At 45.2% G+C, this 21,865-nt stretch overlaps 1 protein-coding gene across 3 annotated transcripts in view; it reads left to right on the top strand.

The window, feature by feature from the left end:
• The first annotated feature begins 4,882 nt into the window (after positions 1-4,882).
• The window catches only part of SMTN (smoothelin), a 218,487-nt gene continuing 201,504 nt past the window's right edge, over positions 4,883-21,865 (top strand). For all 3 annotated transcript variants that reach the window (XM_040352229.1, XM_040352210.1, XM_040352219.1), the window contains exon 1: positions 4,883-5,044. In XM_040352229.1, the coding sequence (XP_040208163.1) occupies positions 4,994-5,044 (51 nt within the window). In that variant the 5' untranslated portion in view covers positions 4,883-4,993. The remainder of the gene's footprint in view (positions 5,045-21,865) is intronic.

Here is a 21,865-nt window from a genome sequence, read left to right as displayed (position 1 = left end):
CGGGACGGGCAGTCTTTTGGCCCATTTTTCACACACATCACTATGTGGCACACCTTGTAAGTAACCAGAATTGACTTTTTGTCCTCTCTGGTGTAATTGAGTTCAACACTCTGATCATTATTTATTCTGTTATTTCAGTTTTCCCATTTCTTCTGCCTCTGAGGAGTGTTTTCTATATACACAAAGGCTTACAAAGATGTAGCTATATGCGCTAATGGGATTTTATTTTGATCAATCAGTATTTTATGACTCGTTTATATTTTATTATTATATTTGTTGTGTGCTGCCCAGCTCCTATGTGTCTACATTCATTGATTGATTCCAACTATTCATTGCTATGTGTTACTATATCAACACTTGTATTATGGATGTAATCTTGGTCACGCTATCAACCTTTCTAGTGCCGTGACCAGGGCTCAAGTCCTGCGGAAACGCGTGGGAACGGAGTTCCTGCACTTTTTTCACAGCAGGAACGCAGTTCCCTTTGCAGGACTAGAGCAGCTGAGCCGCCCGAGCCAATCCTTCACTAAGCGGCGATGCCCAGCTCAAGTCACTGTCAGGGGCAGGCGAACCTTAGTAATCCTTTATGTTACTGGCCGCTTCCTGTATATGGATTCATCAGGTAGTGTGCTGGAATTCTGTCACTTCCTCGATGCCGCAATGTCTCCTGGGAGCTTTTGTCATTGTTCCCAGGAGACATTGCGGAGGTCTGCCGCGAGTTATGCTAGGATTTAGAAAGAACTTGCTTTTTTTTTTTTTTTTGGTGGGGGAATGGATCTTGGGTGGGAGTTCCCACACTTTTTTCCCCAGGACTTGACCCCTGGCCGTGACCCCTTGATACAATTTCCCAAGTTGTGGGGACCCCTAACAGAAAAATGTGTTTTGTAGCGTGGATTGTCAGCACTCAAGACAAGTAATTTGTGCCCCTAACCCATGGACATTTATCGTTAACTGAGTCCCTTCCACTCGAACAGTATTAAAACACCTTATGGTACATTTTAGGATGTATCACTCTCTTCTATTTTCTTTCCCTTTTATCTCTCTATCTTAATTTCTTGTTTTTTTTCTCGTAGCAGTGACACCTATGCCGAAATCAGGAGATAGGGTCTCCTCCAGCCCCTCCCACTTCATTTGCCACACCAGTCAGCTGACCTCTAGTCTGGGAGAGTGGTTTAAGGCTTCAGGAACAGCCTAGGATTCGGTGACCCCTGACAAATAATAATTTGACCCCTGAGGGGGTCCGGACCCCCAGGATGAGAACCACTGCGCTATGTGCTTTTGTACACGCTGACCGTTTTTACTTTGTAGATGGTTTATCTATTCAATACATGTATGTAATTTTCAATGGTCTATTTCATATTTTTTATCCCAATCAGCCCACTGTTTAATTTAACCACTAGTCCACTGGGCCTATTTTGGCACTTCTCTCCTTCATTGTAAAACCACAATTTTTTTGCTAGAAAATTATTCAGAACCCCAAACATTATATATTTTTTTAGCAGACACCCTACTGAATAAAATGGCGGTCTTTGCAACATTTTTTCCCGCACGGTATTTGCGCAATAATTTTTCAAACACCTTTTTTTGGGAAAAAAAAATGTTTCATGGATTAAAAAATAGCAAAACAGTAAAGTAAGCCCATTTTTTTGTATAATGTGAAAGATGATGTTACGCCGAGTAAATAGATACCTAACATGTCACGCTGTAAAATTGCGCAGACTCATGGAATGACGCCAAACTTTGGTACTTAAAAATCTCCATAGGCGACTTTAAATTTTTTTACAGGTTACTATTTTTCGAGTTACGCTCTAACGCACGCGACAATACCTCCCATGTGGGGTTTGAACGGTGTTTACATATGTGGGCGGGACTTGCATGCGTGTTCGCTTCTAAGCGTGAGCTACCGGGGACAGGGGCGTTTAAAAAAAAAAAATGTATTTTATTTTTATTTTACTTCATTTTTACACTTTTTACGCGATTGCGGCTTTGTTTACTTCTGGGTACCGGGCGTGACGTCATAACGTCGCGCCCGGACCTCCGACGGTCATAGAGATGACTGGTGACCAGTCATCTCTATGCTTTCCCAGCAAGCGCCGGCCGATTCGCTCTCCGGGCCCCGATGGCACGGGAGAGCCCGGAGAAGCACCAGATGGCTGCGGGAGGGGGGACGGGACGTCCCCTCCCGCCGCCTATAAGAACGATCAAGCAGCAGAACCGAATCGGCGGCTGAAGACGGCGATATCTGAATGATGCCTGTAGCTGCAGGAATCATTCAGATATCACTGCACAAAGTGGAGGACGTCATATGATGTCCTCCCGTGGACAAGTGGTTAAAGCGGAGTTCCACCTAAAAATGGAACTTCCGCTTAATCCACTCCTTCCCCCCTTACATGCCACATTTGGCATGTAATTTTTTTGGGGGGGTAGTGGGGGGGTCAGGAGGAGTGGGACTTCCTGTCCCACTTCCTCCTTCCGCCGAGGGGCTGGTAAGGCGATTAGCTTAATCGCCTTACTGCAGCCCCTCCCTGTAGGCGAGCACCTGTCCAATCAGATGGTGCCGCGCCACTCACGCATACACAGTGCCGCTCGCGCATGCACAGTGGGTGCCCGGCCGTGAAGCTGAAAGCTGTCACTGCCGGGTGCCCACACTAGGAATGAAGACGCCGGCCGGCGAGGAGCGGAGCCCTGTCCGGCGCGTCGCTGGAACCGTGGAGCAGGTAAGTGTCTGTTTATTAAAAGCCAGCAGCTATGCTTTTTGTAGCTGCTGACTTTTAATAAACTTAAAGGGGTTGTAAAGGTAAAAGTTTTTTTACCTTAATGCATCCTATGCATTAAGGTAAAAAAACATCTGACAGCACCGACCCCCCCGAGCCCCCGTTTTACTTACCTCACCGTTCGAAAGTCCCGGGCGCGTGCTTGTCATCTTGCTCGGTTCCCAGCCTGGCCGTTGATTGGCTAGGCTGGGCGGATTGATAGCAGCGCAGCCATTGGCTGGCGCTGCTGTCAATCACAGCGGATGACGCGGCGCACCGGGGGGCGGGCCCGAGTGATACAGTTGGTGGCTATGGCCGCTGCTGTATCACGGGAGCGCGCTCGCAAAAGCTTTCCACCATGCGAGGGAGCTCGCATGAATATGGAAAGCTTTTGCGAGGAGGAGCCGAGACAGCCGCCGAGGGACCCCAGAAGACACGGATCCGGGTCACTCTGTGCAAAACGATCTGCACAGTGGAGGTAAGTATAACATGTTTGTTATTTAAAAAAAAAAAATTGTGACTTTAGTGTTCCTTTAACTAGTAGCCGACCAGCCGCCGTCATTCTACGGCGGCAGGTCGGCTCTCCTGGGCGAGAGCCCATCATACTACGTTGGCTCTTAGAGCGGCCACTAGGGGCGCGTGCGCGCCCCCGACTCCCGTGCCCGGTGGGCTCGATCGCCGCCGGGCACACGCGATCGCTCGTTACAGAGCGGGGACCGGGAGCTGTGTGTGTAAACACACAGCTCTCGGTCCTGTCAGCAGGGGAAATGCTGATCCTCTGTTCATACAATGTATGAACAGAGGATCAGTGTTTCCCCTAGTGAGGCCACCCCCCCCCCCCCACAGTAAGAACACACACAGGGACATAATTAACCCCTTCCCCGCCCCCTAGTGTTAACCCCTTCACTGCCAGTGGCATTTTTATAGTAATCCAATGCATTTTTATAGCACTGATCGCTATAAAAATGCCAATGGTCCTAATGTCATAATGTCGCAGTACCGAAAAAAAAAATCGCTGATCGCCGCCATTACTAGTAAAAAAAATATAATAAAAATGACATAAAAATACCCCCTATTTTGTAAACACTATAACTTTTGCGCAAACCAATCAATAAACGCTTATTGCGATTTTTTTTAATGAAAAATACGTAGAAGAATACGTATCGGCCTAAACTGAGGAAAATATATTTTTTTTTATATATTTTTGGGGGATATTTATTACAGCAAAAAGTAAAAAATATTGGATTTTTTTCAAAATTGTCGCTCTATTTTTGTTTATATCGCAAAAAATAAAAACCGCAGAGGTGATCAAATACCACCAAAAGAAAGCTCTATTTGTGGGGAAAAAAGGACGCCAATTTTGTTTGGGAGCCACGTCGCACGACCGCACAATTGTCAGTTAAAGCGACGCAGTCCCGAATCGCAAAAAGTGCTCTGGTCTTTGGGCAGCAATATGGTCCGGGGGTTAAGTGGTTAAAAAAAGGCTGGAACTCCGCTTTAAAGTGGTTGTAAAGGAAAAACGTGTTTTCCCTAAATAGCTTCCTTTACCTTAGTGCAGTCCTCCTTCACTTACCTCATCCTTCCATTTTGCTTTTAAATGTCCTTATTTCTTCTGAGAAATCCCTATGCTACCGAGCAAAAAATGTGCAAAAATTTTTTAAAAAAAGCGTCAGGCAGAAGTGAATTAAACTGGCATTTTTTTTATTTAGGTGGCAACAGAATAAATGTAAATTCACAGAGGAATTTTCCTCACATGTATAACACCCAAAAGTAAATAAAAACCTACAAAACAGGACTTGCTCTGCTGTGTACACCCTTCTCTGAGCAGACAAGTCTGAATATGACGTCACCCTGTCTGCCTGTTCATCCCGGAGCCACACAGAGAAGACATTGACTCACTTCTCCAGTCCGTTGGAAGTGACAGTTTCAGTTTGAAATGCATCTGTATACCTGCAATCACTGCACCTTTCACCACACGTCTACACTACAACTCCCGGTGCGCCCTGCGAAGTGGGCGGGCGTTCTAGATTCGATCCGTCCAGTCACGACACCCCTGGGCGGTGCGAACAGCCCAACGCCTTCCTGTGGGTGGCTGGTTTATCAGTGGGAGGGCAAAGGGGGCGTACACGGGGTGGGCAAAGTAGTGATTTGAAGTTGCAGTGTGCAGGAGAGAACAGATGTAGATCGGTGGGAAGTGAAGAAGTGTGTGGAAGAAGTGAACTGATAATAATAAGAGAGACATGTCTGAGGAGCGCTTCACCGCCATGGACGAGGGATCACTGCGCAAGCTGGTACGTCCATGCTGTCTGCTCATTTCTACTGCATGTGTTGCTTCATGTAGAGCTCCTGATTGGAGGGCTGATCCCCGCTACTCATTGTCTGCTGCGGCTCCAGACTTGGCTGCCACTTTATCACGCCTTTACTAATCCGTCTGCTTTGTTCTGATGGGGATCAGGAGGGCTCTGGTGGGAGCTGATGGGGATCTGCAGCCATTCATTATGGAGGGAACTTTGTTTCTTCATTTGTAGCCTGTAATAAAGGGATCGCAGGGTTATCAATGAGAGATCAGGCTTGTGGGAGCTGATGACAGGCTGTCTTCCTCTGGATGTCTGAGGATCATAGCCTGGGGGGTGGTGTTGTGTAGTCCTGGGGTGACAGCTCATCAGGAAATGAGTATACTCCTGACATAGCTGATCCAAGCACTCCTCACCCAGGATGACACACTCACATACTTCTCTGCCTGTTGTGGCTGCTCTCCTTTACCTGACTGCTGCTTGCAATTGGCCTTCCCTGGGTTTTTTTCTGCTGATCATTGTTTAAGGTGTAGGATAAATGTTTATTGTCCTTATTTGTGTATATGTTATCATACTAAATCAGAAAATATTATTGCTAAAGAAACCGTGAGAACTATTTATTTTTTGTATTAATAATAATAATATTATTATTATTATTATTATTATTATTATTATTATTATTATTATTGGATTTATATAGCACAACCAGTTTGTGCAGCGCGTTACCAAAAAACCCCATAAAATACGGTTACAGTACAAGAGGATTCGGAGGGTTCTGTCTGTGAGAACCTACAAGTGACACAAAATGGGGATAAGCTGATGGAGAAGGTAGAAGTTCTTGGGAGGTTGATTAGGCTTGCTTGAAGAAACCCGTATTTACGGGTTCCCTACATGTAGCTGGAGTAGGAGACATGCAGACAAGGGAGTTCCATAGGATGGGAGGGACTCGAGAGAAGTCCTTGAGGCGAATACGGGGAAAAGGTGATGAGGTATCTAGAGAGCATTGGGTCTACAGTACAGAGTGTACATTTTCTAATTTTGTATGTGGTGTATAGCATCTTGGGCTACACGTACACTAGCCCACCCTGACGACAGCTGCGGCAAAAAAAACGATGTGGCTAGCGGTCAAATTTTCCTATCCTAGAAGTGATTCTTCTGCGTTCAAGATAGGGAGGTTAATCCCTGGTTCACACTGGTGCGATTTGACATGTCTTAATCGGTGCGGTGATGCACCAATTTCAATAAGTAGTTTCTGTACTACATTTAGCCCACAATTTACATTGACATCTGTGCAGAAACTGGACGGATGTCTCTAATCGCGGCCAAAATCGGGACTGACAGGCGGCAGTGAAGCCGTGCGAGTCCAGCTGAACTTGCACAACTTCACTCCCGCAGCCCAGCGGAACATTCCGGTTCTGGAAGGAAAAACCTATTCGGAAGCTGATCGGTGGAGGAACAGGAGATCAGTTGAGGAGATCCATTCATCTATCCCACTCCTTTTGAAATCACTACCTCTGAAGGGGGATACAGTTCTGGTGAGTGGGGAACTACAGGAGGGAGCACGCAAGTCACTATATCGGAGGATTGAAGATCAGCAATTGAATTACTCTCAGAAGTCACTTCTTAAAGGGTTTGTAAAGGAAATAGCTTCCTTTACCTCAATGCAGTGCTTTTTTCGTGTCCTCATTGTTCGTTTTTGCTCTCAAGTTGCTGTAATTCTTCTCTGATCTCCACACTTCCTGGTTGTCTGTTTCCTGATAACCACAGTACTGGGAGATTTCTCTCTGTGGTCACCAATCAAGGAGGTGTGATTACTGTGTGTCTCTAAAACCCCTCAGCACCAATCCGTTTCGTTTTCCAAACCATCACTGCCATGTATTGGCTCTGTGGCTCTGTACAGCAGAGAAGCAGGAAACATGCAAAAACGAAACTAGAAAGTGCAGGTACATTATATGATTGATTTTTATCTATTTTTAAAAGGAATCGGTTAACTATTATCCAGCAGCTGGCAACACACGTTTGATTCAAGTTCTCACCACATTCGCTTACATAGGAGTTTGACACTCCACACTAATTATACACCTCTAGGAGGAGGGGCATCTTTTCCACATCAGTCACTTCACCTTTACAGCACTCTATTCGAAAGAAATGCACCATGGGAAGAGTGATTCGCTAATTGCTGTTCAGCAACAGGGTACACCATCTGACGGCAGATACCTATTCCGCAACCTCCTTAGGTTTATCCACGGGAGCTTATACATCCTGTAAGCTCACCCACCAGTGGTTACCCAACATCATTTATTTATCTCATTATTATTTTTATCATACAGCTGTGGGAGTATCAACATTTTATTTGCCCTTTGCCATATGATCTATACAGGATTGGATTTAACAACCTATATCACCAATTAACAGTCAGCGCCAACACCCCTTTCACATAGGTGATCAAAAAAAAAAATCCTGCTTGCAGCATTTTTGCAGCGTGTTTGGGGAGTTTAAAAATAAACCAAAAATGCACCTTGCCATTGAAAGCATTTTTGGTGTGGTCTTTGAGTCGCATGTCCATTTTAAAAACCGCACCACAAGTGTGTAATGCATGTGTGTGTGTTTTTTTTTTTTTTTTTTTTTTTTTGCTGCAGATCAGTGTGAAAGTGCCCTTGACCTTGCCTAAACGCAGCAGCTCCTAAGCCATCATACAAGCCTATGTGTACATGGACACAGGCTTTTATGGCGTTGAGTTTAGGAGCTTCTAGTATACATGAAGCCTTTTAGTGGCCATAAACAATCAATTTTATTATTTGATCATGCTTTTTAACCACTTGCCGCCCGCCTTATGCAAAAAGACGTCAGCAAAGTGGTTTCAATATCCTGAGTGGACGTCATATGACGTCCTCAGGATACTGAGCCGCTGCGCGCCCCCGGGGCCTGCATTGCGGCGATCGTTGTTGCAGGGTGTCAGTCTGACACCCCACAACACCGATCTAGGTAAAGAGTCTCCGATGGAGACTCTTTTTACTACGTGATCAGTCGTGTCCAATCACAGGGGATCACAATGTAAACAGGAAAAGCCGGTAATCTGCTTTTCCTCACTATCGGCTGCTCCTCTGACAGGGGGGGGGGGTTTGTGCTGATCGATTATCAGCACATACCCCCCCCCCCCCCCCCGAGGATGCCCACACTGGACCACCAGGGATGCCACTAGACCACCAGGGATCCAAAACACAGGTATGCCAACCTAGACCACCAGGGATGACAATGACAGAAATAATGGATGCCAATCAGTGCCCACAATGGGCATCACTGATTGGCAGGCATTGTTTGGCACTGATTGGCATCCATTAGTACAACACATGTTCGTGCCGCCCATCTGTGCTGCCTATCCGTGCCCATCTGTGCCGCCTATCCGTGCCGCATCTTAGTGCCCATCATCAGTGCCCATCAGTGCCACCTCATTGGTGCCCATCTGTGCTGCCTTATCAGTGCAGTACCATCAGTGAAGGAGAAAATGTACTTATTTACAATGTTTTATAACGGAAACAAAAAAAACATTTTTTTTCAAAATTTTCGGTCATTTTTTTATTTTTTTTGCAGAAAATAAGAATCCCAGAGGTGATCAAATACCACCAAAACAAAGCTCTATTTGTGGGTACAAAATGATAAAAATTTAGTTTGGGTACGGTGTAGCACGACCGCGCAATTGTCATTCAAAGTGCAACAGCACTGAAAGCTAAAAATTGGTCTGGGCGGGAAGGTGTATAAGTGCCCGGTATGGAAGTGGTTAAAGAAAATTCTCAAATAGGCATAACTTCCCTTTCAGTCCAATTTGATTGGATGGAGTCAATCAGCCAGGCCTTGCATCAGTCGCCAGCACTGTGTAGCTTTTGTTCATGAATTTGATCGTATTCCTGTCACTCAGATTGTATCGTATTAAACAGATGCCATTCAGTTACTTACAGTTGTATCTTGCGACTATCCATTCTACTTTCTTGTATGTGTGATATTGCTCCAATGGGTTGTCAACTATAGATCAATTATTCCTATGGAGAGGGAATCGATTAGAGAAAAGAAATCGGTCATTTATTGAGCCATGTATGGCCACCATCAGGCTGATGGGAGATTGACAAATACCAAGCAGCAGGCACTTAAATCATTGTGAATCGGTGAGGATAGGATAGGGGAGCTGACTCATTTTTGAAGGTGCTTTCTGGTCTGTCATACTTTTCCAGTGTTCCTTGGGGGGGACACAAGCAGTCCCTCCATGGCTGGGTATAGCTACTGCCTCCTAGAGGGCATCCTTTATCAACCTCTTCACCACGAAGGAACCCCTTGAAATAGGTTCTGGGTCTTCGTGATCCTTTTTTGCAGATGATCAAAAAAAACAAAAAAAAAAATTGAAGTTTTGCAAAAACAATTCAGTTTAGTGTCGGCTTTTCAAAAAACCTTTAAATATTTCACATCTTTCATACATTAGTGGCATTAAATTCCCTTAAAGCGGAGCCCCACCCTAAAGTGAAACTTCGGCTCATCGGATCCCCCCCCCCCCTCCGGTGCCACATTGCAGGGGGAGGGGGGTGCAGATACCTGTTTAATACAGGTATTTGCACCCACTTCCTGGCATAAATGGCAGCAGAAGCTACAGTTATCTACGCCACTCCCCCTCCGCTGTGTTCTGGGAAACGCACAGTTCCCAGAACACAGCGGGGAACCAGTGAAAGACGCGTGACTCGCGCCTGCGTAATAGGGAACCGGGCAGTGAAGCCGCTTCACTTCCTGATTCCCACGCTGAGGATGGCGGCGGGGGCAGCCGCGAGACGGGCGATTGCTCGTCTTTTGCTGCCGACATCGCAGGCACCCTGCACAGGTAAGTGTCCATTTATTAATAGTTAGCAGCTGCAGTATTTGTAGAGCTCCGCTTTAAAGTCTGTTGATCCACACGGTTACAACACATTTTTGAAGATGTTCTGCAACAAAGGATTTTGTGTTCCATTCTAACCATGTCTAGCATTTGGTTTTCAATCAAAATGTTCCTTATTCTGGACCCCCAGGGCCCGAGCTATGTTCTGCAGATATGCACAGCATACTTAAAAATTATCTGAACCTTGCCTTTTGGTGTGTCCTTCAGCCATTTAAAGTCCACAACCCCCCCATTGGCACTCGGTTGCCACCACTGCCAACTTATCTTGGTTCTATTCTGCCTCTAGAGTTACTGTCTTCTCCTCTGGCCAGCCACAGATGACATGCATGCAGGCTTTGTTCTGTCACCTGACTCCTGCATTGGTCATTGTACAATTAGAAAACGACTGCTAGCAGGTTTGACGGAGGTTTTATTGCAGAAACTTCTCTGCCATAAAAAGTTTTAAATGTAATTTTAGTTTGCTTTAAGGGATGTTCAGGTAATTAAACCTAGATTGCCTTAAAGTGGACATCGAAGCACCCAACCCTGTAATTAAAAAAGTCTCGAGCAATAAAAGTAAAGCGTTCAAATGTAAAAAATATATATATTTTTTTTTCTCCAGGTTTTTGGTGTACTTGCCTAGGCATGAGTGACGTCGCTGGTTTCTAGCAAAGCTGAGGATCCCAAATCTAGGTACATGGTGCTGGAGCATCTTCTTGCAGGGTACTCCAGAAAGATCCTCAGCTTTCCCATGCTCCCTTTGTATGGACCAGTAACTTGTATATTTAAGTTTCCTGAGTTCAGAAGTCTTTTGGATACTCGTAGATGTTAAAGGAAACACCGAAGTAAATCTGTGTTCAGCTTATTTTTGTGATTAGACCTAGTAGATTCCAATGAAACCTTGGTACGAACATTTGATGACCGGACAAATGTCGTTTTGTAAGTACTTCAAAATTTGAAATGCTTTTAACATTTGAGTTTGGAATAAATGCAATTTCCCAAATTCATAGTTTGAAAATCATTTGTTGGAGAAAAAAAATCCATCCTGCTCTTTCAAATATTCTCGCCCCCCCCCCCCCCCCCCCTGTGCTGCGCTCTGGCAAATCTTTAGTTATCCCCCTATATATGGCTTGGTTCCAAAGGCCGGTCAAGGAGAAGAAAAAAGGATGCCCAGATAGTGTGATACCGTTTAAAAAAACTAACATTTATTAAAAAATATACACTGGGTACTCACAATACATAAAAACAAGTCAGGCGTTGTAAATCCTCGTGGAAGTGCTGTAGCAGCGTGCGTACGCTCGTCTGGTTTCGTCGTATTGACGTCATCTGGACCTCCCAAGGGTCTGAGCCAGAGGTGGTGGAACTGAGTTCCACCAAGTTCCCCCTGGGGGAAAAAAAAAAAGCCCGGCACGGGTCGAATTTCGAAAACATTTTCTTTTAAAAATCTTATGTAAGAATTTTCGTTCGTATTTCGTACCATTAGTGGGCTGCAGTAATAGCTGATTTTGGTGCGGCCAAAAACAAACGATTTTCAATCAATGATGGGAGACTCGTGTGAGAAATGTAATCAAAAAAGGAAATGCGTATGTGCAACAGAAGAAGATTCCCAGCCATGAAAATTCTTTTCTGTAGCAACACAAGGTAAAATTGAAGGCTTGGTTGATCGCATTTCGAAATCAATGGTGGCACCATAGGATCACAAAACGCACACATTTTTCGAAATTCAACCATGTACTGCCAATCTTTGGAGATCTTCCCTTCTCTGACTTTATGGCTAAGCCTTGTCAAAGTGGTAGTAAACAAATTTTTTGTAAACTTGTAACCACTAGTAAAAAAATAAAAAAACACCTGCAAGACAGACATAATGCATACTAGCTCATTATGTAATACTCACCTCAGATCAAATCCCCCCCCCCCCCCCCCCAGCCGTCCTTGTTCACCGCTCGGGCGGCCTACATCTCTCCCATTTGTTACATCCGGGTATCGCGGCTCCTGGAGCATGTGCGCGAGAGCCGCCAGTCACGACACGGCCTCCATTAGGATAGGCACAATCGCTGTTGCTAAAGTGCGCCGTAGACATCGGTGCCCGTGATTTTTGTAAATATCTTCTAAATTGTGTAGATTTAGGAGATATTTCTTGCACCTACAGGTAAGCCTTAATCTAGGTTTACCTGTAGGTTAAAGTGGTTGTAAAGGGTTTACAACCACTTTAAGCCTATAATAAGGCTTGCCTGTAGGCAGTGAATATCTCCTAAACTTGCTGGGTTCAGGAGATATTCACACTGCATGCAGCTGGTGATGGACCTTCAGAGCTCCGTGCCGTAGCTGAGGAGCCAGCCGGCTCCTGCAAACCTGGAAGGAAGACCGGGGAAAGATGGAAGCCCCGTCAGCTATGATGTCGCACACGTGTGCGTGGTAGCCGCCGTTCACAGCACAGGGCTCTGAAGGAACGGCACGAGTGGCCGTAACTTTGGAGCGCATGCACCAGTGATGTCACTGGCTGCATGTACAGTAAATATCTCTCAAACGGTATCCTTTTAGGAGATATTTACACTACCTGTAGGCTTGCCTAGAGGTAAAAGTAGTATTCATTTTGTCAGCAAATTTTGGATTTAGTCCCCCTTTTTTTTTTTTTTTTGTGTGTGTTCTACAAGTGTTCATTTTTTTTTTTTTTTTTTTTGTCATAAGCCTCGTACATTTGATCGCACTGTCTGACGGAAATTGTGTGATGGCAAGATAATCCGACCGTTTGTATGCTCCATCGGACAATTGTTGTCGGAATTTTCGACAACAAATGTGTGGTGTCGGATTATCCGATCGTGTGTACACAAGGCCGTTGGGCTAAAATCCAAAGTACAAACACGTATGCTTCGAACCAATGCTAACCATAAGACAACATTAGCAGAAGTTGCCCAAAGGGTGGCGCTAAAGAGCTGAAAAGCTACGTCGATTTGTTTTTGTTGGCCAACAATTCTTTGCCGTTTGTATGCAATACAAGATCACCGCCCTTCGCACAAAATTCTGAGGTTTTGTCCGATAGAAAATCCGATCAGGCTATAGACTAAAATGCCATTTTGTTTTAGTCGTCGTATTTAGTCCATTTAAAATCTCCAGTGTAAATGTACATTTTTGCAGGATGAAATGATTTAGGTCAACTAAAATCTAATGTTTTTGTGTTTAGTTAAATTGTAATGCATTTCTCTAGACTTTCCAAACTAATTTTTATACTCCCCGGAGTAAAAAAATGTAATGTTATTTATGGTATTAAGGTTTGAACAAACTCTCAGATCCAGATTTAGCTGCTCTGGTCTTTCTGAGGAAGCCTGTAATGCTGCAGTGTGCTGGATGGTGGTTGTCTGAGGGATGGCCTGTAATGCACAGTGCCCTGGATGCCACTGCCAGTGGTCAGAGAAGGCCTGTAATGCACAGTGTGCTCCGCCTGCCGTCTCCGTCCACAGGCTCCGCCTGCCGTCTCCGTCCACAGGCTCCGCCTGCCGTCTCCGTCCATTCGAGGGGTCCTGTAATATGAGATCTGGGGTCAAAAATACCTCAGATCTCACATTTACACTTTAAAAGCAATAAAAAAAATTGGGCGGTAGTGATTGACATCGAGTGGGGGCCATCCTTCCCATACTCAACTTGGTGCCAAGCAGGGGAAAGGATCAGATTGTCTCCACCGATAATGATGGCTCTGGTAAGGGGTGGAAACAACCGGTATGCTGCGGGAGGGGGTGAGCACCTCTCCAGTCGATAAAAGTGATCTTGCAGGGAATCTGCAGCGGAGACCACTTGTATCTTAAAGCAGACCGCCCACAGTTGAAGAAAATGTGTTTTATGGCAATCTGCTGCCATAACAATGGTATTTAACGACAAAAGACCAACGTATATCGACGGCAGGCGGTCTGGAAGTGGTTCATAATAAGCATCCTTTACCTGCAGACATTCCTCTTTTCACTTCCTCATTGTTAGTTTTTGCTCAGAAGTTGCTCTATTTCTTCTCTGTTCTGTTCACTTCCTGCTTGTCTGATTGTTACTCACCACCGTGATGGGAGGCTTTACTACGGTGGTGATTAACGTGCTCACCCCCTCCTGGGAACTACATCTGTGCGGCAGGATGCTCTCTACGTGTTAGAGACTTCAAGGAGGTGTGAATTACTGGGCGTGCCGCAATGCATACTGGGAAATGTAGTTCTTACATGAACAAACGATGCAAACCAGGAAGTGAATGAGAGAACAGAAACTAGAACGCCGGAGGTGATATAGATGAAGGAATTTAATAGGGATCTACTCTTTTTTTAACAGAATCATTACACTATTCTGTCTGTCTACCTTGCAGACATTAATTTTAGGCAAACATTTTTTTTCCTTTAGTGACCCTTTAAGGGTTCCATTGTTCCTGACTTCTACAAAATTCACATTTGGTTAACTGGAGCTCCAAATTTGGCCCTAAATCCACAAGGGAGATATTTTTGGCCATACATGATGAAATCTGTCAAACGTCACAGGAAGAATGCTTTCAAGCTTAGCAGATGTTTGCAAAATGTGGTTCTCCATCATTTTCCTTTTTTATTGCAAACATTTTCTTTCCCTTTGAGCTCTAATTTAGCTGCTATTAAACAAATTGCGGAGTGTTTTCTTGTTTTTTTTGTACTGAAAGCCGTAATTGTTTTGGTGTACTAGGTGTGAGTGGAAGATTAGGAGGTGTTCATCATTATCTGCTTGAGTATCTTGTTTTCTAGTAATCTCCTCCTAAAGAGATCATATTAAATGAATCATTCTTAATACAGACATCAAACTACTTTGTGTGCACATTCCTGAGGCATGCCATGTTTTATTTTCTTTTTGCTTTTCTGAGTGCTCTATTGTGAAATCAAAGCTAAGTTTAACCAAGTATGGGGAGCTTCTTTTCAATAAGAGCTTCTGAAGAAATGCACAAAAAAAATGCATGTTTTCAGGTGCACCTATAATAAGTCTACTGTATAACCGTGTACATTTGCTGTCCCCTCCAAAATAACTCAACACACAAGTCTAGGGATGCACCGATATATCGGTGCCGATACATATCGGCCGAAAGCAGCTGTTTTGGCGACATGCCGAAACAGCTTAAAAATTGCTGATAATGGGCAACAGGTGCCCGTAAAAAAGATGGCCGCTGGGCTGTCACGGCTCCGTCCGAGTGCACTGCACGAGCGTCACTGCCCTCCTGACTCGATCGGCTATTCAAAAATGGCGCCGCGTGGCGCCATTACGTAACTGCGCATTCGCCGAGCGGATACGAGCTTTCCCGAGCCCGCAGCTGGCCGGGCTCGGGAAAGCTTGTATCTGCTCGGCCGGGCATTTTTGAATAGCCGATCGAGTCAGGAGGGACACTTTGGCAGTGACACTCCCCATAGGCAGAGGACGGAGCCGTGACAGCCCTGAGCCCAGCCCAGCACAGCCATGTCCAGCTTTAAGGTAATAAAGAAGCTGGTGGTGGCAGTAGGTGATGGTGGCAGGAGGTGGTGGGGGCAGGAGGTGGTGGTGGAAGAAGGTTATGCTGGCACTGTGGCAGGAGATGGGGGCAGAAGGTAATGCTGGCATGAGGTGATGGTGGAAAAGGTAATGGTGGCACCATGGCAGGAGGTGGGTGAGGTGATGGTGGCAAGAGCCGATTGTTGCAGGAGGTTGTGGTGATAGCAGGAGGTCATGGCGGCAAGAGCTGGCAGGAGGTGGTGGTGGTGGTGGTGGTGGGAGCAGGAGGTGATGGCAGCAAGAGCTGGCAGGAGGTGATAGTGGCAGGAGTTGATGGCGGCAAGAGCTGGCAGTAGGTGATGGTGGCAGGGGTTGGTGGGGGCAGGAGCTGATTGTGGGGGTGGTGTTTTAACAATTATAAAAAAAAAAGAAATAACATTTTCGGTTTCTGCCTGACATTTTATTTTTTTTCAACATGGCACCTCATGGCAAAGAACTCTCTCTGAGGATCTGAAAAAAACTGTTGCTCTACATAAAGATGGCCATAAGAAGATTGCCAAAACCCTGAAACTGAGCTGCAGCATGGTGACAAAGACCATACAGTGGTTTAATAGGACAGGTTCCACTCAGAACAGGCCTTACCATGGTCGACCAAAGAAGTTGAGTGCATGTGCTCAGCGTCATATCCAGAGGATGTCTTTGGGAAATAGACGTATGAGTGCTGCCAGCATTGCTGCAGAGGTTGTGGGGTGGGGGGGTCAGCCTGTCAGTGCTCAGACCATACGCCGCACACTACCTAAAATTGGTTTGCATGGCTGTCGTCCCAGAAGGAAGCCTCTTCTAAAGATAATGCACAAGAAAGCCTTCAAACAGTTTGCTGAAGACAAGCAGACTAAGGACATGGATTACTGGAACCAAATCCTGTGGTCTGATGAGACCAAGATGAACTTATTTGGTTCAGAAGGTGTCAAGCTTGTGTGGCGGCAACCAGGTGAGCAGTACAAAGACAAGTGTGTCTTGCCTACAGTCAAGCAGGGAGTGTCATGGGCTGGGTATTTTATTTTTGTTTTTTCATCACTGTGTGTATGTATTGTAATAGTGAGAGTCCCGGTCCCTATGGAATGGGAGCAAAAATTCACACAATGTCTGCATGTCAGCGGACTGCATAGCTTTGAAACGGGGAAGGCTGTTTTGGCAGCTTTCTCCGGGTTTTGCTAAGTTCAAATGGGGCTGTGTAGTTTGGAGATCCCACAGAGACTTGGGTGCGATGGGATCTCCAACCCTGTGTCCAGGTCTTATGAATAGCCAGCAGGTTGTGTTCCCAGGTGCACACAGTCCATATACCGAGGGCCTAGTGAGAGCAAAGGGTGGAGGAAGTTGGAGTGTGTAGCTGGCTGCTGTTTCAAGACACTGTGTGTGGAAAGCTGTCTGTCTGTCGGAGACTACATCCCTGGTGTGGGGGGACTTTGTGCCTGACGGACTGGGAGGCTGGTAGGTGACTAGCAAGTCCAAGGTGGCTGAAGGAAGTCTGGGAGACAGTGGGCTGGACAATCCTGTTGAGGTCAGGAGTGGGCCAGGGTTAGCAGGTAACAGCAAGGCAAAGTGAGCCCAGGAGGCTTGGAATTTTTTTGGTTATATGAACTTTACTTGAGAAGAACCCCTGCGTGGGAAATTCTATGTGTAAACTGTTATGTGATTTCCTTTTTAATAAATATGGGCTGCCATGCCCTCAAACCTGACAACCGACTGCTGTGGACTCGATAAAAATCACATTTACCACTTGAGTTAAACACCCCCATATTAACAATAATAAAAAAAATAATATATATATATATATATAAACACACATGTCCATTTTTACATCTGCCTGCCTATAGATTAGGATTAGAAGGGTTGTATGAAAGGGGCCAGAGTGTTACTAGCTCTTTTTAAGAATGTAGTCAAAACAACTCTTCGCGATTTACATGGATAAAATCGTCACGCACAATATACAACGTGAGCCTCGCAGCAATCATATGATCTATGCAGGTATGTGCAAGAAAGGGGACGTGATTACCTCTAAAAAAGTTCAGTAAAAATGTGAAAAATGATGTAGTGTTACCCAGCCGTTAACACTTTGCAGTGCAAGTCTTCTGACATCTAAGTTAATGACATTTGCAAGGTTTTTTGGACATGCAAAATTTTTCCACTATGTTTGCATCTGGCAAGCATACCAGCTCACACTTTGTTCACTCCATTTTTTTTTTTACAGGGAATGTATCCAAATTCCATTAAAATGTTATAGGCAATTACAGCGCAATACCAATTTGTCTGTCTTAAATTAGCAGACTTCAGCATAGAACTTGATTTATTTTTTTATTTCAGAATTCATGAGATTGTTATGCTGAAGAGTTATGGAAGCAACTTTAAAGCTGTACTTTTTTGAGATTAAGAGGTTATTGAGAAATACAGAACGAGGTCCCCTAAGAGCAGTGGGGGGTGCGGAGGGCACCGTGGCCCCGGGTGCAACTTTTGGGGGAGCGAAGTCCCGCACCAGGCAGTGTGTGTGTGTGTGTGTCACTGCTGGCTCCGTATCCCTAATGTTTATTTCCTGCGGCTGGCACCCTGTGATTTGGCGAATGGGGTCATGTGCGGCTGCCACAGCGGGACTGGCCTATCCGCGATTACGGTTGCTCCTGGAGACCCTCCTCTGCCTAGCCTGGAAGACACAAGCTGCAGGTGAGTCGGGTTGTGATGCTGGCCCCAGGGGTCTTGGGTGCGGTCTGGGGAGAGGGAGCAGCCAGCCAGAGAGAGGGAGATTAGACAAGCAGTCAGTATAGGAATACTGCTGTGTGGTGGGCAGTGATCGGGTAGGTCCGTGTAGTGTAATGGACAGTGTAGGAATTAGGTGCTGTAGTGGTCAGTATAGGAAGCAGGTAGGTTAGTGTAGTGGTCAGTACTATTGTAGGAATAAAAGGGAGTGCTAAAAGCCTACAGGTTAGGGGGCGCAAATTGCTCGCCTTGCCCCGGGCGCTGACGACCCACGCTACTGCCTAAGAGCAGATCGGCTGTTTTTCTCGTGATAATTATCGGCAGTCCAAAAGGCCCTTTGCAACAGTTGATTGCTAAAAAGAGAAGTGTGTGTGTGTGTGTGTGTGTGTGTGTGTGTGTGTGTGTGTGTGTGTTTTGTTTTTTTATTTTGCTATTCATACTTGCCTTGGTGGATCATTGCTTCTGCTCTACTTCTCCACACTCATTGGAGCACTGAGCAGTGGAGGGGCAGGGAGCGGCCGTCTCACCGGCTCGCGGAGACTGGCATCAAGGCAGCTGGCGGATCCAGACTTGCAGTCGGGATGATGCCTTGCATTGTCTGATGGCAGTGACCTCAGCGGAGAGGGGACTTCAGACCGCTCTCTGCTGAAAACGGGTCACAGGAGTGCAAAAGGAATTGCACTTCTTTGACACAGAGGAGAAGCCCAGCCTAAAGTTCAGGCTGAACTTCTCCTCCTTCTCTCTTTTTTTTTTTTTTTAAAGCCCCTATATTTATATTACAATTTTGACCTTCTTACATAGTGAAGGCAGGTATAGTCTAAGGACGTCCTATATTCTTAGTGTGTGCACAAGGCTTAAGTTCCCCTCCACCCCATCCAGACTCCTGCCACTGGTTCCGATGCAGGGGACCGCTGGCCCAGTGCTGTGATGGTGCCATAAAAAACATTGACCCCCCCGCTACCTGCCTTTTTGATTCATTTAACCTCTTCTCTCTCCTAAGAGCACCTTGCCAGTGGCCATCCATTAGGAAGTGTCTGTCTCAGACAGTGGTAAAGTGACCCCTCCAGGAAGCAACTAAAGCAGTGATGGCAAACCTTGGCACCCCAGATGTTTTGGAACTACATTTCCCATGATGCTCATGCACTCTGCAGTGTAGCTAAGCATCATGGGATATGTAGTTCTAAAACATCTGGGGTGCCAAGGTTCGCCATCACTGAACTAAAGTAAAATGTATGTATAGTAAATTTCTCTCTATTTTAATCTGTTAAACCAGCGACCTCCTGCTTTGGGATAGCAGGTTCACAAGCCCAGATCGCAGGTGGCCCGACCAGCCATCCCAGAGCATCAGTGTTCTGAATAAAGCCAACGGTAGAGGAAGCAAGCGGCTGCATAGGGAGCAGAGCCACCTTAGCGGGTGCTTCCTGTATAGCGCCAGCTCCTGTCACAAGCCGCGTGATACCAAATGCTATCTGCATGGGACAGCAACAGTCAGGGATTCCTGAATGGAAGACTGTTATTAAAGGTAAGTTTATTACTAAAAACGGTTTATATTTGGGCATATCTGTTCTGCAGTGGTTACTGAGCTGCTTTCAAGCTGATCCGCAGGTGCAGCGTAGTGCACCTTTGGGTTACCTGCATTGAGTCATAGACTTCTGTTATTATCTGCAGGTTTGGTGTACTTTTAGAAAGTGCGCCACACCTGCAGGATATAATGGACATCGATGGCAAAGGGCAGCTAACCCAGGAAAGCCACAGGTCCTCTGCGCTGCACCCGCAGTGAAGGTAAACTGCAGCACAGCAGTGGGAAAGCAAACTTAGGCCCATTTCACATGATCGGTTCAACCCACACAGACCCTCCATTCATCTCTATAGAGCGGCAGATGTAAACTGACTTGTGTCCATTTGCACCCACCTACCTCCAATCCAATTGTCTCCAAAAAAAAAAACAGAATGTGATCCGTCCCCCTTCCATCTGGTTGGATCGGATTGTGAGCCTATAACTGTCCAGAGGCAGAGCATAGGAAGCTATCAGTTAGCGTTGTTCACTGCTTTGTCTGTGGAATACAAAACACCTCCCTCTGTTATGGAGAAGGGTGAGTTGTTGTGTAGTTCTAACATACTCCTTGTCCTAGGGTGACAATGCTGCTCAGTACAGTTCTAACCCAAGGACAGCAAGTGTGTTAACGGCAGGATTACCAGATAAAGAAAACAAATGGAGGCCACTTAGAGCCGGTTCACACTGGGGCGACTCGTCAGGCGGCTCAGCCGCCTGACGATTCGCGTCCCATGCTATGCAATAGAACCGTTCTAAGAGCGACGCAAGTCGCTCCGACTTAGAAAAAGGTTCTTGTACGACTTCGGTGGCGGCTCGGGGCGATTTTCATTGACTTCTATACAGAAGTCATTTTGCTAATCGCCTCTGAAGTCGTCTTCGGGGGCGACTCTGCAAGTCGTCCTGAAGTCGTGCCGCCGCAGTGTGAATCGGCTCTTAGGCTGCAAATCTCTAAGGCCGGTGCGAATTTTAGCTCTCTTATCTCTGCAGAGAGATAAGAGAACTGTTCAGCAGATCATCTCCGTTTTTACCTGCGAATTTTGGAGACCTGGGAGGGGGGGAAGTGTATTGAGTAGAATGAGAGAAATCCTGAAGAGAAATGAACACATCTGCGAATCAGATGCGTGTCCATAGAAGATAATGGGCCGCACCGCAATTCCTAGAAAACGCACACGTTTTTTCAGCAATGCGAATGCTTCGCACATATTTAAACCAGCCTCATCGAAATCAATTCGCATAGGTGTGAACCGGGCCTCAATGTTTGTTCTTGGATATACATTCTCCTTTTAAAATGCAAGTCCAGCCTAAGTGCTCATGCACACTGCAGCTCAAAAAAAGCTGCTTTTAGAGGAATTTGAGCTTTTATTTCAGCTTGAAGAAGCTTATGCTGCTTTTTTGAGCAGAAGTGTTTTTTTTTTTTTTTTATTGTTTTCTATTTTTTCCACAAACCCTTCTAGATGGTATTAACCACTGTATAAACAGAGCAAAAAAGCTGGAACAAATGTTTTCAAGCTTCTTTTGGCCACTAGCTCCTCTCAAAAAACGTGTTTAATAATTTATATATATAATATATATATATATATATATATATATATATATATATATATATATATATATATATATATATATATATATATATATATATATATATATATATATATATATATATATATATATATATATATATATATATATATATATATATATATATATATATATATATATATATATATATATAGTGTGTGTGTGTGTGTGTATATATATATATATATATATATATATATATATATATATATATATATATATATATATTTTTCTCCCTGTAGGAGCATATGCTTGAAACTGCCTGAAAAAGCCATAGTGTGAATGGGCACATTGGCTAACATGAAGGGGAGTTTCCAGGTAGAAAAAATGAGAGCACAAAAGCCCTGTAATAGAAGCTGCTTTTGAGCCGCAGTGTGCATGTGCCCTAACGCTAATATCACTGCATCTACAGACACCCACGATCTAGCCTATATAACCATTGCCGATCCTGACCTCCCTGGGGCCCTAAGCAAAATTGCATGTCACATTAAAGTTGAGAAGCGGGGGGAGGGAGTGTTCTGCTGTCGGAAATGACATCTTACATTAAAGTGAGACGCGGGGGGTACTGACTTCTTACCTCTTCTCC

This window comes from Rana temporaria, chromosome 1, assembly GCF_905171775.1.
Source record: "Rana temporaria chromosome 1, aRanTem1.1, whole genome shotgun sequence".
NCBI lineage: Eukaryota > Metazoa > Chordata > Amphibia > Anura > Ranidae > Rana > Rana temporaria.
Note: the sequence above shows the minus strand (reverse complement) of the source record. Positions and strands in the feature narration are given on the sequence as shown.